Here is a 17618-nt window from a genome sequence, read left to right as displayed (position 1 = left end):
CATTTTTTGTTTTGTGTTTTGGGACATTTCCCCGTTAAGTGGGCGTCGTCCGGGGGCCTCTGACATCATGAAGCGCATGCGCAAATGGACCTTCCCATTCTGTGCACTCTTTGCGCAACTGCGCATGTGCAGCACCTTTTCCAAGATGGCTGCAATTCAAAACTGTCGTTCGTTGCTGCAAGCCTACCTCACGGTGAGTTTTGGCGCCTCTTTTACCTTTTCTTCGTGTATGTTCCTCGCAGAATTCTTGGAATTTGTCCAGGAATGCCTGGAAATCGCTCTTGTTTTGCCCCTTTTGAGTATTTGAAGGGCTGGATGATTTCAGCTGCTTCTGGACCCACAATGGTAAGTAGAAGCTTTATTTTCTCTGCATCCACCACGCCATCTAAGTCGGATGCTACCAGGTAGATCTCGAATCTCTGCCTGAACCAATGCCAGTTTTCATTGAAATTGCCTTGGTACCTGAGCTGCTGTGGGACCGGAATCTCGAGCATCATCTTGCCTGGCTGCTGTTGCTGGTAGTCACTGTTTGCTGAGTTGAAACTATATGGATTTAACAGTCACTCACTGGGTGCCATGTTTTCTTATGCTCTTGTCATAGCATAAGCTGCTTCCTTGATGTGCACTCTGACAAAGGAAGGTTCAGACTTGGAGATAGCTTTGACACATTTATTAAACTATTAACAATTCTCCTACTTGGATTCAACACTACTGTTAATCCTGCTATAGCTACTCAGACGGACTAACCAGTCTTCTACAATCCACGTGGTGGGAGTGATGTTCCATCAACCCTGTGTCTGTGCTCACTGAGACTCTCCACTGGAGACTGAGCATGTGTGATGTGTCCTTTTATATGGGTTGGTGTAATGCCCTCCTATGGTAGTGTCACCTGTGTATCGTGACTGCCCATTTGTCGTGTCCGATCTTATTGACCTATTGGTTGACTGCCTGTGTGTCATGTCTCTGGTGTTCCCTCTAGTGTCTAGCTAGGTGTAGTGTATGTACATTAACCCTTTGTGTACAGTGATGTATATCGCTACAGGGTGAACACAACGTCATCATATGCAAAGTTAGAGCTGATACAGTTGAAGGTGGTGCATAGATCAAATTGAGATAAACAAGATGATAAAAGGTATGGATAAAGTATACATGGAGCGGATGCTTCCTCTTGAGGGGCATTGTATAACGAGAGGTCATAGTCTTAGGATAATTGGCAAATTTAAAACAGAATTAAACTCGGAGGGTTCAGCTTATCTCTCTTTGGCACCATGTCAACAATCCTACAAATTGAACTGAAGCCATGCCTCCTCGGGGTGACATCGGTATCAGAGTCATCGGAGCAGCAGACTGGGGTGGGGCTGATGTTCCGGTCTTTGCCTCAGTGATTGCTCGAAGGTGAGTGCTGATGGGTTGGAGGTCAGAGGTCAGCTTCTCCACCCGGCGCCTCAGTACGGCTGGGGAATCTTATAGAGTTTTCGTATCTCAAGAAATTTGTACACCATGAGGACGGACAATTGAAGGGTTTTACCGAAGATGACTCTAAAGAGCTGGTCACCATTAGTGATTGGGGGTGGGGGGGGGAGGGGAGGGGTTGGTGATTTGTTTGGCTTTGAGGGATTGGGGGGGGGGGGGGGGGCGGGGTAGAGTTTGTTAATACCTGCTTTGGTTATGTGTAAAACTGAAAAAGCCGAATAAAAATATTTTTAAAAAATGTTTGCACGGCAAACATCAACAAAAAGCAATATGACAATGACCAGGAAATCTGTTTACTGAAGGATAAATATCGGCAGGGGCAGCGGGAACTCTCCTGCTATTATTAGAATTAGTGCCATGTGATCTTTTATGTCCAACTTCAAGAGCACATGGGGCCTCATTTTAACACCTTGTTCAAAAGACTGCAGCATTCCCGTCGGTGCAGCACGCCCGTCGACGCAGCCCTCCCTCAGAGCGGCGCAGCACTCCCGTCGGCGCAGCGCAAAAGTATCAGCCTAAACTTTGAGCTCAAGTCTCCCAAGTGAGACTTGAAGCCACAATTTCCTGGCTCAAGGCGACAGTGCCAGCAGCTGCGCAACAACTGACGCACATTACCAGCAACTGCCAGAACATGGAGCTATAATGCAGGTGGTTAAATGGGTACTTTTGTGCAGTGTAATCAACACAGCCTGGCACCTTTCTGTAAAGCTCTCAAGTATATAGTTATATTATTAGCCCTGTGGCTATTAAATTGAAAGAATCACTTCTAAATAGCTGCGTGGACAGATATTCCACAAGTGCCAATGCTACTGCCTGTGCCAAGGAGCCCTGATCCGCTGTCTCCCTCCCTCATCCCACTGTATTAATACTCTGTTTCCCTGTTGATTGCCTCTGCAAATCTTTGCTGCCTGCCCATGGGGAAGTCCCAATGTTGGTGTTGCACCCAGTTGGCATCACACACTTTGCTCATCAGTACTTTTAACCGTGTGCCTGTTTACAAATAGAATTCCAAATGGTTAGAAATATTACTGTAAGCAGCAACTAACGGTTATCAGCAGAAATGTTGGGACTCCTGAATTATTGCCTGGCAGTGCCGATCATATTCCCGAGAAAAGATCTTGGAAACAAGTGCAATACGGACATGCAGAATTATTGGGCGGAATATGGGTTAACCTCTTGTACCTACGGTTTCTATTCCTATTTAAATGGGTATATTTGAAAAATATATATATATTCCAACGCACCTCTGGCTGGTCCACCACATTCTACGCTCTGTAAACTGGAGGTCATCCAAAACACTGCTGCCTGCGCCTTAACTCACAGTAGCTCCATTCCTGTGTCCCCGGTGCTCACTGACCTACATTGGCACCCAGCCATTCAATATTTTTCTTATAAAATTATCATTATTTTCAAATCCCTCCACAGCCTTGCCTCTCCCTATCTCTAATCTCCTTGAGATGTGTGCTCCTCTAATTCTAGCCTCGTTTGCATCCCCAATTATAACTGCTCCACCACTGATGGCCATGTCTTCAATTGCCTAGGCCTTAAGCTCTAGAAAACCTTTCAACCTTTACACCTCACCATGCTTCCCTCCTTTATTTCTTTTTTAAAGTGTTTTTATTGGGTTTTCACACTTCATAAGTTACATATTCCGAAACCGCAACACACACGGGAGAGTGGGAGTGGGCCCCACCTCTGCTGGTCCCTTTTGACTTCCTCCATGACTCGTCAAGTTCTATTTGTGGATCCGTGTCAAGTTGTGGGCTATTTAAATGCCCAAGTAGCGGAATTTAGTCTGGGCTTGTTTGAACGGTAGTCTCCAAACCCCCCCCCCCCCCCCCAAGCTCCATCCCTGCCCCCTGCGGGTTCACAGGGAAGATGCATCCTTTATGACTCTTAAAACCTGCCTCTTGGCCCAAGCTTTCTATCATCTGACGTAATAATTGCTTATGCAGCTGGGTGTCATATCTTGTTTTAAATCTTCTTGTTAACGTCGCTATGAACAGAATTCCTTTATATTTACAATTGAAAAACATTTCAAGACAAGACAGAGAGGATGGATTTATTGTGCTGCACACCAAATATAGATTAACATTTACAGTGTAAATACAGCCTGAATCTTCAATAATGGGCCTGCCCAACATGGCAAGGAAAAGTAAAGACCACTCACTGGGAGAGGTAATCTCACTCCACTTCCCTTCAGAGCCACGAATTTAGTTGCTGGGTGCACACTCGCTGTAAGAAAACATTTAAATGAATAGACGGGTACGGGGAAGATTTCTTTCTGGCAAGGTAACAATAGTATACATATAAATTTACATCAGTTTTCATTCTCTGTGCTCATTCTTCTTTTGTGTCCAGTGAGCTGACGTATTGCTGAAGGAGGGCCTCCACCTCTGTCCGTTTGCTCATCTTGTTTGCTTTACCCTGGTAACGTCCCCGTTTTCCAGCACCTTTTCCATCAAGGATTTGAGAAACCCTACATTGGAAAGCCAAACCAAAACATCCAATCAGTTGACAGTCAGTGAATATCTTCTCACGCCAAGTTCATTGAAGCTGTGCTACTTCCCCACATCTGCTTTTGCTCAATAAACAGTAATGGGCATTGCATCGCTGTTTCCGCTACTTGTAGGATAGACAAGTTTCTGATTATGCAATTGCATAACCAATCTCTGCCTCCCCCCAGCTTCATTCCCTTTGAAACAATTGACTCCACCTTCTCTCCAGGAATTGAACATTTGGAGCAGAATTAGAACCCTCTCCACTGACCGGCGCCATAATTAGTGCGGAATTGAAACCATAGCCAGAAAACTCTTGCAACGCCTTAGAATTATCTCACTTCTTCCATAAAAACAAATCTAGAATCCTTCCATTGGTTCCTTGGCTCTCAATCTCCAGCTTCCTTCAACTAGGAGGAAAAAAAACCAGAAAAACCTTTGATTGTTGCATGTTCAGCAAAAAATATGTTGCACAGAGAAATGGATTAGGTGTCATTTTTATTCCACGAGGGAGATAATACCATTGTGAAATGTCCCGTCCCCAAACAGGATCAAATAGATCCTCATTACATGAGTATTAGCTTTGTGTATCAAGACTGCCGAGTGCTGAAATCTAAATGGCCGTAGCTGCGATACCAACAGTTACAGAATATTAACTTTTACGAGATGATGAGCTCCAAAAGTCCTTTCATAGGCCATCAATACTGTGTAAAAAAGAAAATCTTCCAAACTACAAGGAGCAAGAAAGCAGCCATTTTGCAAGTTGCCTCAACAGTTACGGAAGTTGATCTTACTTTGATCCTAGTGCTTCAACAGCATCCACTTGACCTGCTAACAGGAATAATCCTGCTCCTTTTTCATCACCAACGGTGAGGAACAGAAGTACGACCTGAGGAAAACACAATAATAAACCAGTAGTTGAGCCTCAAGGTGCTGGACATTTTCTGTGTTTATCAATACAGAAGAATAAAACTTGGTGTTCTGCTTTTAACTTCTGGCATCACTGCTAAAAGTCTGACGTTGGACAGCTTTGAGACAGCAGCGACGAGGTGAAAACCTAGGACATAGAACATACAGTGCAGAAGGAGGCCATTCGGCCCATTGATTCTGCACCGACACACTTAAGCCCTCACTTCCCCCCTATCCTCGTAACGCAATAACCCCATCTGAAGCTAAATCGCTGGCTTTTAAAGCAGCATGGTTCAATTCCCGTCCCGGCCTCCCCGAACAGACGCCGGAATGTGGCGACTAGGGGCTTTTCACAGTAACTTCAGTTGAAGCCTTTGTGACAATAAGCGATTTTCATTTCACATCATTTCATAACCTTTTTGGTCACTAAGGGCAATTTATCATGTCCAATCCACCTAACCTGCACGTCTTTGGACTGTGGGAGGAAACCGGAGCATCCGGAGGAAACCCACGCAGACACAGGGAAAACGTGCAGACTCCGCACAGACAGTGACCCAGTGGGGAATCGAACCTGGGACGCTGGCACTGTGAAGCCACAGTGCTATCCAGTTGTGCTACCGTACTTCCACAGGTTTGATCCAACAATGCTCTTTGACTTCAACTACACAAGAATTCTACTTGTGCAACATTCCTCCACTGTCAGCGATGACTCACTGGGTAGAACCTTCACCTCAAGTCGCACTCCAGGAGTTGAGCACAAAAATAGAGACTGACATTCACAGAATGCTGCATTTTTGGAGGTGCTATCTTTTGGCTGAGAAACTGAACTCCCATCTTCCCTTTCAGGTAGCCATACAGGATCCCATGGCACCATTTTCAAAGAGGCGGAGGGGAGTTGTCCTGTTGTTCTGGGTAATATTTATTCCTCAATCAATGTCACAAACAGATGATCTGGTCATTATCATGTTGCTGTTAGAGGGAGTTTGCTGCGATTACATTACAACAGTGACTATCCTTCAAAAGTTCTTAATTGGCTGTTGAGGAACCCAATGGTCGCGAAAGGTGCTATATAAATGCACGTCAATGAGGCCTCAGGGTAGCCGGGCTGGGGAAACAGAGGGTGGGATTCTCCACTCCCACGCCGAAGTGGCCGCGCCGTCGTGAACGCCGTTGAGGTTCACGACGGCGCGGAACGGCCCCGGTCCCGACCGATTCAGGCCCTGACAATGGGCCAGTATCGAGGCCGCGTCATCTACCCGCGCCAGGCCTTGTCGCCCGCGTAAAAGCGGCGCCGCATAACGGACATCATCCACGCATGCGTGGGTTGGCCAGCGCCAACCCGCGCATGCGTGGTTGCCGTCCTGTCCAAATCCGCCCCGCAAGAAGATGGGGGACGGATCTTGCGGGGCCGCAGTAGGAAGGAGGTCCTCCTTCAGAGAGGATGGCCCGATGATCGGTGGGCACCGATCGCGGGCCTCCCCACATTCAAGGTGAAGCCCGGTGCAGGACCCCCCGTCGCCCCCCCACAGGTCGCCCTCCCCCAGCGTTCACGCACCGCCCACGACTGCAGCGACCAGGTGTGGACGGCGCCGGGGGGAACCCGCCGTTGGCCTGGCCGCTCAGCCCATCCGGGCCTCAGAATAGCGGGGGTGCCGGAGAATCGCCATTTTCGGTGTCTCCGGCCCGCAAAACTCGATCGGGCCATTCCCGCCGCTTGGGAGAATCGCCGGAGGGCGTCGGACCGGCGTCCCCAGAAATTTTGGCGGCTCAGGCGATTCTCCCAACTGGCGTGGGAGTGGAGAATCGCGCCCAGTCTTTCCTGTGGCCTCATTGTGTGGGCTGCCTATTTAGTTCCAATTATTGACAAATTCTGGCTAGTTTTGTGCTGATTACTTGTGACAATTACAAATGAATTTTGACAGCCAAACCAATTTCATGTCTGATCCCTTCCGTCATGAGAAATAAGGTACAATGACCTCGCGCACTTGTCATGTCGGACACCATCAGCTCACATGGCCTCGAGATTAGCTCCACAGTAGCAGGAGAGTGGGAATAGTTAGCGCACTAACACATTCAGTTAGCGATGGAATGATTCGTGAAGGAATGGAAGCAACTGCAGAGGATTTGAACAGGCAGAAACACGAGGAGTAAGGGCAGAAGCAAATCAAAAAGCTGGAGAGCCAGCAGTACAATAAGACAAGATGAAAACAAAAGATGAGAATGGTAAACATTAGTGGGAATAAGAAGCAGTGAATAAGGATGACAGACTAATGAAATCAGTAAGAACCTGTGGAATAAAAAAAATGCATTTTGCAATCTCCATTTTACATTGCCGTTGTAAATAATAAGGTGTTGCACTTTACCTCAGCACTAACTTCATTTGCTATAATGTTCATAAATTCATTGTCGCCATCCTTTCTGAAATAAAATTAATAGAAATAGGTATAACAATTTTAAAATGGCAACTCAATGTACAATAAAGACCATAAGACATATCGTAGAATATCATCATAGAATATCATAGAAGTTACAGTGCCGAAGGAGGCAATTCGACCCATCGAGTCTGCACCAGCTCTTGGAAAGAGCACCCCACTTAAGCCCACACTTCCACCCTATCCCCATAACCTTGCAACCCCATCTAACCTAAGGGCAATTTAGCATGTCCAATCCACCTAACCTGCACATCTTTGGACTGTGGGAGGAAACCGGAGCACCCGGAGGAAACCCATGCAGACACGGGCAGAGTCCGCACAGACAGTGACCCAAGCGGGAATCAAACCTGGGACCCTGGCGCTGTGAAGCTATAGTGCTAACCACTATGCTACCATGCTGACATAGGAGCAGAAGTCGGCCACTCGGCCCATCGAATCTGCTCTGCCATTCAATCATGGCTGATATTTTTCTCATCCCCATTTTCCTGCCTTCTCCTCATAATCCTTGACCCCCATTAAAGTTCTGATGTTAAACATTGGCAGTTATGAGAATATAGATTGTTGTTCACACCGTACATACTGCAATACTCCCATTATGTTTTATTAAAAACTTTATTTTGGGGCTCAGAACATTAGGCACCAGCATCAGCGTCAAACACTCCCAAATCGGGCAATGTGCAGCATAGTTAAAGAACGAATTACAATAGTGACTCCATTTTAATTGGCTACAAAATGTGTTAGGACATTCCAAAGGTTTTGATAAGTGGTATGCAAATATAAGTCATTCTATATATTGAAGTTAATCGTATCTACACTGCAGAGCAATAAAAAATTGTGATTTAAACTGCTGAACAGCAGTGTGCAGAACAAAACTTCAAACAGGTCTTTGGTTTTCAAAACAACTTAATTTGTAAAACCGCCCTGAGAAATCCCTGAGAAAGTGCAGCATCATGTTTCACGTGGACAAAAGGCTACTGAAGATTTCACACACTGGGTTTCATACAGACAGAAGGTCTCACTGTGGAAAGGGTGCATCTGGGTTCACACGGTTTTTGGGTGGCCCAGTCAACAGCACAGAGCAATAGGGTGGAGTGGCCAAAACAGAACTTTTCTTGACTTTAACTTGCAGTCAAACGATCAAAAATCATTTTAAAATGGGACATGGGTTGTTTACTGCAGCTGGAGAAGCCTTATGAAGCTTTGCTCTGCACAAGAATGTCCAAGAACAAGAAGAAACTTCAAGGAGGTATATGAGAGAGCTAATCATTCTTCTGCCTTGATGCTAAAATCCTTGGTTCAAAAAGATGTCTCAATCTTCCTGATGCACATTGGGATTTGTACAAATCATTAAAAATCATTTTTAGATTAACAAACTCTCCACTTACTTGCGATTTATGTTGACTGACAAATCACTGGAACATCTGTGTCCACCACATGCATTTTCCTATTGCAAGTAAAGGTGAACATGTTGTGTGTCCTGCGCTCAATTTAATTCATTGCTTACGTAAAATAACTAAGATTGCAACATTTTTTTTTTTTATGCTGCCATTTTTCTTCAGCGAAAGAACACAAGAGCAGTGTTCCAAACTCAATCATTGGTGTATATACTGCATGAAGAATACTGGCAGAATATCAAGTTACTCACCTATGCAAAACTAATAACTTGCCCTTGTTTGGATCACTCCTAAAGCTGTTTGCTGTTAACAGAGCCAAATCCCGAAGCAGGCTTAGATTGTTCTGCGGAGCACAGAAAAGAAAAACATATTACGTGCAAGTTCCGCCCAAGGGTTTAACTTTTCCCAACAGAGTTCAAAATAAAATAAACACAAACTACAGTGGAGCTAGTGGTGACAGCCATAGAATACAAATGCTTACCATATAGCTTTGGGAAGTGTTGCGGAGGTTTCGGTTCGGTTCGGGGTTCATCAGTTGGGTCAGGCTGCTATATAGAGCCCCAGTGGCGAGTGTGGCTACGAACCGGCAGAGGTCGGAGTACATTCGGCTGTACTGGAGGACGAGGCAGGGGTGCCCCTTATCCCCCCTGTTGTTTGCATTGGCAATTGAGCCGCTGGCCATGGCACTGAGGGAGTCCAGGAAATGGAGGGGATTGGTCCGGGGGGGAGAGGAACACCGGGTGTCGTTGTATGCCGACAACCTGTTGTTGTATGTGGCGGATCCAGTGGAGGGGATGGCGGAGGTCATTAGGATCCTTAGGGAGTTTGGGGACTTTTCGGGGTATGAACTCAGCGTAGGGAAGAGTGAGCTCTTTGTGGTGCATTTAGGGGATTAGGGAAGGGGAATAGACGAGCTACCGCTGAAGAGTGCGGAAAGGAGCTTTCGGTACCTAGGGATCCAAGTAGCTAGGAGTTGGGGGGCCCTGCATAAGCTCAATTTGACGCGGTTGGTGGAGCAGATGGAGGAGGATTTTAAAATATGGGATATGCTACCACTCTCACTAGCGGGTAGGGTGCAGTCGGTCAACATGATGGTCCTCCCGATGTTTCGCTTTGTGTTCCAGTGCCTTCCCATTATGATCCCCAAGGCCTTTTGCAAACGGGTAAGCAGGAGCATCATGGGATTTGTGTGGGCGAATAAGACCCCGATGGTGAAGAGGGTATTTCTGGAGCGTAGCAGGGACAGGGGAGGGGGCTGGCGCTGCCGGATTTGTGTGGCTATTATTGGGCAGCCAATGTGGCGATGATCCGTAAGTAGGTAATGGAGGGAGAGAGGGCGGCTTGAAAGAGGCTAGAGATGGCGTCCTGTGTGGGCACGAGCCTGAGGGCGCTGATGACGGCACCGCTGCCGCTCTCGCTAACAAGGTACACCACGAGTCTGGTGGTGGCGGCGACGCTGAAGATCTGGGGGCAGTGGAGGCGACACAGGGGCGAGGTGGGAGCCTCGGTTTGGTCCCCGATTCGGGAGAATCATCGGTTCGTCCTGGGAAGGGTGGATGTGGGGCTTCGGAGCTGGCATTGGGCAGGGATTAGAAGAATGGGGGACCTGTTCATCGATGGGACGTTTGGAGGCTAGGGGCGCTGGAGGAGAAGTTTGGGCTACCCCGTGAAACGCTTTAAGGTACATTCAAGTTAGGGCGTATGTGAGGCGGCAGGTGAGGGAATTCCCGCTGCTTCCGGCACGTGGGATCCAGGACAGGGTGATTTCGGGTGTATGGGTTAGAGAAGACAAGGTTTTGGCGATTTACCAGGAGCTGAAGGAAGAGGAGGAGGCCTCGGTGGAAGAGTTAAAGGGCAAGTGGGAGGAGGAGCTTGGGGAGGAGATAGATGAGGTCTGTGGGCTGATGCCCTGAGTAGGGTTAATTCTTCCTCCTCTTGCGCCAGGCTCAGCCTAATACAGTTCAAAGTTACTCACAGAGCAAATATGACAGGGGCGAGGTTGAGTAGGTTCTTTGGGGTGGAGGACAGATGTGGGAGGTGCTCGGGGAGCCCGGCAAATCACGTCCATATGTTCTGGTCATGCCCTGCGCTGGGTGGGTTTTGGAGGGGTTTTGCGAGGACTATGTCCAAGGTGGTGAACGCCCGGGTCAAGCCGAGCTGGGGATTGGCATTATTTGGGGTATCGGACGAGCCGGGAGTGCAGGAGGCGAAAGAGGCCGGTATTCTGGCCTTTGCGTCCCTGGTAGCCCGGCGGAGGATTTTGCTACTATGGAAAGATGTGAAACCCTCTAGTGCGGAAGCTTGGGGGGGGGGGTCCCTATTTGTGTTTTTAAATGTTATATGGGGGGGTTATTGTATATGGGAGAAATCCAATGTATAATTTCTGATTGTTGCGATCTTGTTTCTTTCTTTTTGTTGGGGGGGGCGGGGTTTGTTGAAAAATTTGAATAAATATATTTTAAAAAACAAAAACAAATGCTTACCAGGATTAGAAGACAGATTTTACAAAGGCTTTATTTCCGGTACAGTGGCATACATACAGTCGTCACATGGAAAAACATGGGTTGATTAGGAAGAGCCAGCATGGATTTCTAAAGGGGAAGTGGTGTTTAACTAATATGTTGAAGTTTTTTGAGGAGGTGCCAAAAAGGGTAATGTGGTGTACTTGAGACTTAGGCATTCGATGTAGTGCCATACAATAAACTGGCGAGAAAAGTTATAGCTCACGGAATAAAAAGGGACAGTAGCAATGTGGATACAAAATTGGTTGAATAATAGGAAGCAGAGAGTAATGGTCAATGGATAGTTTTAAGGCTGGAGGAAGGTTTGTAGTGAAAGTTCCCCGGGTGTCAGTATTGAGACCCTTGCTTTTCCTGATATATATTAATGATCTGGATCTTGGTGTGTAGGGGCAATTTCAAATTTGCAAATGACACAAAACGTATTGCAAACTGTGAAGAGAACAGTGCAAAACTTCAGTTGCTGGAGTGGGCAGATAGGTGACAGATGAAGTTCAATGAGAAGTGTGAAATTTAGATAAGAAGAACATGGAGAGACAATATAAAATAAGGGGTAAAATTCTAAAAGGGGTTCAGGGGCAGAGGGACCTAGGTATATATATGCATAGGTCGTTGATGTTGGCAGAACAGGTGAAGAGAGCAGTTAATAAAGTATATAGTTTTCTGGGCTTTATTAATAGTGGCACAGAGTACAAGAGCAAGGAGGTTATGCTGAATCTATACAAGACACTAATAGACCTCAGCTGGAATAGTGTACACAATTCTGGGCGCCACACCATAGGAAGAATGTGAACGCATTGGAGAGAGCACAGAAGAGGTTTACAAGAATGGTTTCAGGGATGAGAAACGTCAGTTATGAGGATAGATTGGAGAAATTAGGATTGTTCTCCTTGGAAAGAAAGCGGCAAGAAGAGATTTGATAGAGATGTTCAAAATCATGAGGGAGCTGGACAGAGTAGATAGGGAGAAACTGTTCCCCTCGTCAAAGGTTCAAGAACGAGGGAGCACAGATTTGAAGTGATTTGTAGAAGAAGCAAATGTGATGTGAGAAAAACTCCTCGCACAAGTGGTTGGGATCTGCAAAGCACTGCCTGGAAGTGTGGTGGAGGCAGGTTCAATTGAGGCATTCAAGAGGACATTAGATGATTAAATGAATAGAAACAATGTGCAGTCCATCACACACGATCCTGCCTCCCATCCATTGACTCCATCTACACCTCCTGCTGCCTGGGGAAAGCAGGCAGCATAATCAAAGACCCCTCCCACCCGGCTTACACACTCTTCCATCGGACAGGAGATACAAAAGTCTGAGAACACGCACGAACAGATTCAAAAACAGCTTCTTCCCCGCTGTTACCAGGCTCCTAAAACGACCCTCTTATGGACTGACCTGATTAACACTGCACCCCTGTATGCTTCACCCGATGCCGGTGTTTATGTAGTTACACGGTGTACCTTGTGTTGCCCGATTATGTATTTTCTTTTATTTCATTTTCTTTTCCTGTACTTAATAATCTGTTGAGCTGCTCGCAGAAAAATACTTTTCACTGTACCTCGGTGAAACAAATTCCAATCCAATCCAGTGCAGGGGTATAGGGGAATGGCACGAAGCTATGATGCTTGTTTGGAGAGTCGGTGCAGACACGTTGGGCCAAATGGTCTCTTTCTGAGCCGTACAATTCTGTGATTGTAATACGCGGGGCCTCATAATTACCTGCGCATTGATTGTAAATGGGTGCAAAGTCCATTGACCTCTACATCCAGAAACCTAATACGCACTGCGCATGTGAATCTCTCACTAGGGATAGAAACTTAAATCTTGGTATTCTGTGCTTTAAAATTGTCCGTGACAGAATAAAATGGTTGAAATAATTAAATAAACCATCATATTCATGTATCAAGCACTGGACTGATGGAATATAGTTGAAACAGAAGACATCAGATGTAACTTTAATAAGCGAAAGTGGAATGTTTTCACAGAGCAGTGCATCTCACCACGTGACCTGTTTCTGTCCTGGAAGTGACTCTTGGATTCTACAAAACAACAGATATCATTTACATCCCCCTTTCGATCAAATTTTCTCAAATCCAAATAAATCTACAGCTAATCCCAACACCACTAATTGAAACTGTACTTTTGGAGGAAGTTTTCCTTTTGTGCCTTATGAAGAGGTAAAGTGATAAATCAATTTGTTGTGTTGCAGGTAACACCCAAAGGATGTCAATTTGGTCATGGCCTTTACTGCTAAGCTCACCGACATCTTCAGTAGCCATTTTTTAATATGCAAAACTTGAAATATTAGCCTGGAAATTACTGTTACTGGTATCAGTACACAAATACTAAAGTACCAGCTTAACATTCTTCGTTCATCTATTTTAAAGGAAAGCTTAATCTACCTGCTAAATTATCACATGGAAATGGTATTCTTCTGCCTGTTGTATTTTGGAACTGGATGATAGCGAACCTTTGCGAGAGCTTCCATTTCTAGGTGTAAATTATTTTCTGACAGAGCACCATTAGTAATTCCTCTCATCAACACATTATTTTCCTCAAAAGCTTCCTTAAAGAGCATTTTCACTGTAGTTAATTCATCATTATTTAGACCACTATATTGGTTAACAATAAAAAATTTACAATAAGACTGAAATATGAGAAATACCTTCTGTAGCAATTTGACAGATTTTTGCAACTTGTCCACAGCTTCAACGTGTTCCTCTGGGCCGTTCCTGTAAAGATGAGTAAACAAAATCAACATCAACTAAACTCTTAAATTTTTTATTTTTGTTTAGAATTTCTGTGGATTCTATGTCACACATCAATGTTTTAAGACATTCTTGTCACACTGTCAAGACAGAAACAAATTGACTACATTGATTTGGGTTGCTCCCTCCTGACACAGTGCGTAGAAAAATACCCCCTCCGCCCCCCCATTTAAGACGCTGCTTTGACTGGCCCCCAACAAGTGCCCTGTTGTGTGATGTTAGCCCTGTTCTGAAGTCATGACAGTGCATAGATTATTAGCTGGAAAATGTATTCTGGCAGCTTTGGCTTCAGAACTTTATGCAGACTCCCTGGTCAAGCAGTGCATAGTTTACATGCTGCAATGCACACTACTGGAACACCAACACCAAAGAGCTACACCTAGATTGTGGTCCTGAGACCTGCCCATGTGAAGTGAAATCATGTTGTCCAGGATTTATGAAAGGGAAACCATGTTTGACAAATCTTCTGGGGTGTTTAACTCGACAAATAGGACTAAGTCGCACATTTGGTGGCTCCGCTCTGGTCAGACTTTTGGACCTTTCCCCTGGACTTTTTTCTGGTTTTAAACGGTGAATTAGAAGGCTGAGGCAATTGGGCACCGTTTCCACGTATTAGTGTGTGGAGCAAAGAACCAGAAGTGCAAGAAAAGGCAGAAGTAAGAAGTTAGCAGCGATCAACGGAGCAGTTGATGCAGGTCATCCAGGACGGTTTTGCCAAGCAGAAGCGGGAATGTTTGGACCAGATTAAAGAATCATTCGATCGGCTACAGCACAGATTGGACGCCCAGGATCGGGCGATCCAGAAGGTTGAGAAGGCGCTGGCTGAGCATCAAACAGCGGTGGAGCTGGAGGTGGGGATGCTTCGGGACCAGCAGAAAAGGCTCCTGGAGAAGGTGGAGGACCTTGAGAATCGGTCCCGCCAGCAGAACTTAAGAATTGCCGGACTCCCGGAGGAGGCTGAGGGAGCAGACGCTGGGGCATACGTAGCGGGTATGTTCGAAAAACTGCTAGGGGAGGGGGCATTCCCCGACCGTTGGAGTTGGACAGAGCATACAGATCGCTTGCAAGGAAGCCGCGAGCGGGGGACTCTCCGAGGGCAATGGTGGTGAGATTTCATAGGTTCCTGGACAAGGAATGTATTCTTCGGTGGGCCAAATGAACGCGGGGTTGGAAGTGGGACAACAGTATCCTGCGGGTGTACCAGGACCCGAGTGTGGAGGTGGCGAGGAAGAGTCTTTAACCAAGTCAAGTCAATCTTCTTCAAGAAGGTGAAGTTCGGCCTGCTGCATCCGGCTCATCTTTGGGTCACACATGAGGACCAGCATCACTATTTTGAGTTGCCCGAAGAGGCGCTGGACTTTGATAAAAGAAACGGACTGGTGGGGGTCTGAGAACTCTCGAACTTTGAGGCAACTTGTTGGCCTATATTGGGCCCTTTTTCCCTTTTTTTTTTCTGCTTTAATTGGTTTTGCCTCATCTTATCGCTTCGTTTCTGCTTTTGGAGCTCTGTTTAATAAGGGGTGGGGGGGAAAAAAGTTGATTTTGGTTGTCGGGCTCTTTTTTTGGTGGATGTTGCAATGTCCCTTTTGTTTTTATTGATGTGCACTTTTGTGGGATGGAGACGTGCCTGTTTGAGTTTCGGTGGGTGGTGCTTTTGTTTTTGTGTTTTCTTCCTGCTGGGTGTTTGTCTGGGGATTGTTAGATGAGGGAATTTGTTTGTATGAACGGGGGGAGGGGAGCGAGGGAACAATAGGTGGGAGACTTCTTGGTGCCGGGGACAGGGGCCACCAAGCTAGGTGGGTGAGCTAGCTCACGGAAGCACAGTGGGGGGTGTGCATATGTTTAGTTTACTAGGTGGGTTAGGTCTTAGAGTAGTGCTCCTGGGGGTGGGTGGCGGGGGGGGGGGGGGGGGGGGGGGGGGGGGTCGGTTCTGCTGATGAGGGAGGGACTTCGGTGGAGGGACAGTGAGGAGGTCGGGAGTGGGGGCAGCCATGGAGCGGGCCGGAGGAGGTGCAGCGTAGGGGCTGGAGGCGGGCCTAAGAAAGGGGATGGCTGATCGATGGAGGGGGAGGGGCACTTTGCCCCCAACTAGGCTGATCACCTGGAATGTTCGAGGGTTAAATGGGCCGGTAAAGAGGGCACGTGTGTTTGCGCACCTGAGGGGACTGAAGACGGACGTGGTAATGTTGCAGGAGACGCACCTTAGAGTAGTGGACCAGGTCAGGTTGAGGAAAGACTGGATTAGTCAGGTTTTTCACTCGGGGCTGGATAGAAAGACTAGAGGGGTTTGATCTTGGTTAATAAGCGGGTGACATTTGAGGTGAGTAGAATAGTCTCAGATGTGGGAGGTCAATCTATCATGGTCAGTGGGAAGCTGCAGGAGATGAAGGTAGTGCTGGTCAATGTGTATGTACCAAATTGGGATGAAGGGGAATTTAGAAAGAGGGTGCTAGGGAAGTTTCCGGACCTGGACTCGAACAAGCTGATCATGGGAGGGGACTTTAATACATTCTTGATCCCGGCCTGGACCGGTCATGCTCGAGAACGGACAGGGTGCCAGCAATGGCAAAGGAGCTGAAAGGGGTCATGGAGCAGATGGGGGGGGGGGGGGGGTAGATCCATGGAGATTTAGGCAGCTGAAGGCGAAGGAGTTTTCTTTTTACTCCCACGTACCATATGGTGTACTCTCTAATTGACTTCTTTGACTTGGGAGGGCCCTAATGGCAGGGGTGGTGGACACGGGGTACACGCCGATTACGATCTCAGACCATGCTCCACAGTGGGTTGACCTGCAGGTTAGTATGGTAGCAAGCAGCGCCCGCAATGAAGGCTGGATGTAGGGCTATTGGCGGACGAAGCGGTGTGCGAGAGGCTGAGAATTGTATGTTGAACTACCTGCAGGTGAATGATACAGGGGCGGTCTCAGTTGCAGTGGTCTGGAAGCGCTGAAGGCAGTGGTGAGAGGAGAGCTGATTTTGATCCGGGCTCACACGGACAGGACGGATCGGACATAGACAGACCGACTGGTAAAAGAGATTCTACAAGTCGACAGGAGGTCTGCGGAGGCTCCAGAGGCAGGGCTTTTAAGGGAACGCCGGAGGCTACAGGTGGAATTTGGCTTGCTAACCACAGGGAGGACAGTGGAACAGCTCAGAAAGGCGAGGGGGGCGATCTACGAGCATGGTGAGGAGGCCAGCAGGATGCTTGCACAGCAGCTCAGAAAGAGGGAGGCAGTTAGAGAAATAGGGAAAGTTATTGATGGGGATGGGAACTTAGTTGGGGACTCGGCAGGGGTGAATAAAGCCTTCCGGACTTTTATAGCAGGTTGTATAGGTCGGAACCCCCTGGGGGCCGGAGGGGATGAGGCACTTCCTGGAGGGGCTAACGTTCCCAAAGGTGGACAGAGAGCTGGTAGAAGGGCTGGGGGCCCCGATCGGGTTGGAAGAGACAGTGGATGGTTTGGAGGCCATGCAGTCGGGTGAGGCCCCGGGACCGGACGGGTACCCAGTTGAGTTCTATAAAAAGTTCTCCGGAATATTGGGACCAGTGCTGTTGAAGGTGTTTAACGAAGCAAGGGAAAGAGGGGTTCTGCCCCAGACGATGTCACGGGCCACGATCTCGCTTAACCTG

At 47.2% G+C, this 17618-nt stretch overlaps 1 protein-coding gene across 2 annotated transcripts in view; it reads right to left on the bottom strand.

Annotated features, from left to right (window-relative positions):
- Positions 1–3521: 3521 nt before the first annotated feature.
- The window catches only part of aarsd1 (alanyl-tRNA synthetase domain containing 1), a 111350-nt gene continuing 97253 nt past the window's right edge, over positions 3522–17618 (bottom strand). For both annotated transcript variants that reach the window (XM_072487285.1, XM_072487284.1), the window contains 5 exons: positions 13886–13952; positions 8958–9049; positions 7244–7298; positions 4766–4860; positions 3522–3952 (listed from right to left, as the gene is read on the bottom strand). In XM_072487285.1, the coding sequence (XP_072343386.1) occupies positions 3814–3952; positions 4766–4860; positions 7244–7298; positions 8958–9049; positions 13886–13952 (448 nt within the window). In that variant the 3' untranslated portion in view covers positions 3522–3813. The remainder of the gene's footprint in view (positions 3953–4765; positions 4861–7243; positions 7299–8957; positions 9050–13885; positions 13953–17618) is intronic.

This window comes from Scyliorhinus torazame, chromosome 21 (genome assembly GCF_047496885.1).
Source record: "Scyliorhinus torazame isolate Kashiwa2021f chromosome 21, sScyTor2.1, whole genome shotgun sequence".
NCBI classification, from domain to species: Eukaryota; Metazoa; Chordata; class Chondrichthyes; order Carcharhiniformes; family Scyliorhinidae; genus Scyliorhinus; species Scyliorhinus torazame.
The sequence above is the reverse complement of the archived record's forward strand: the minus strand, read 5'-3'. Positions and strand labels throughout refer to the sequence as shown.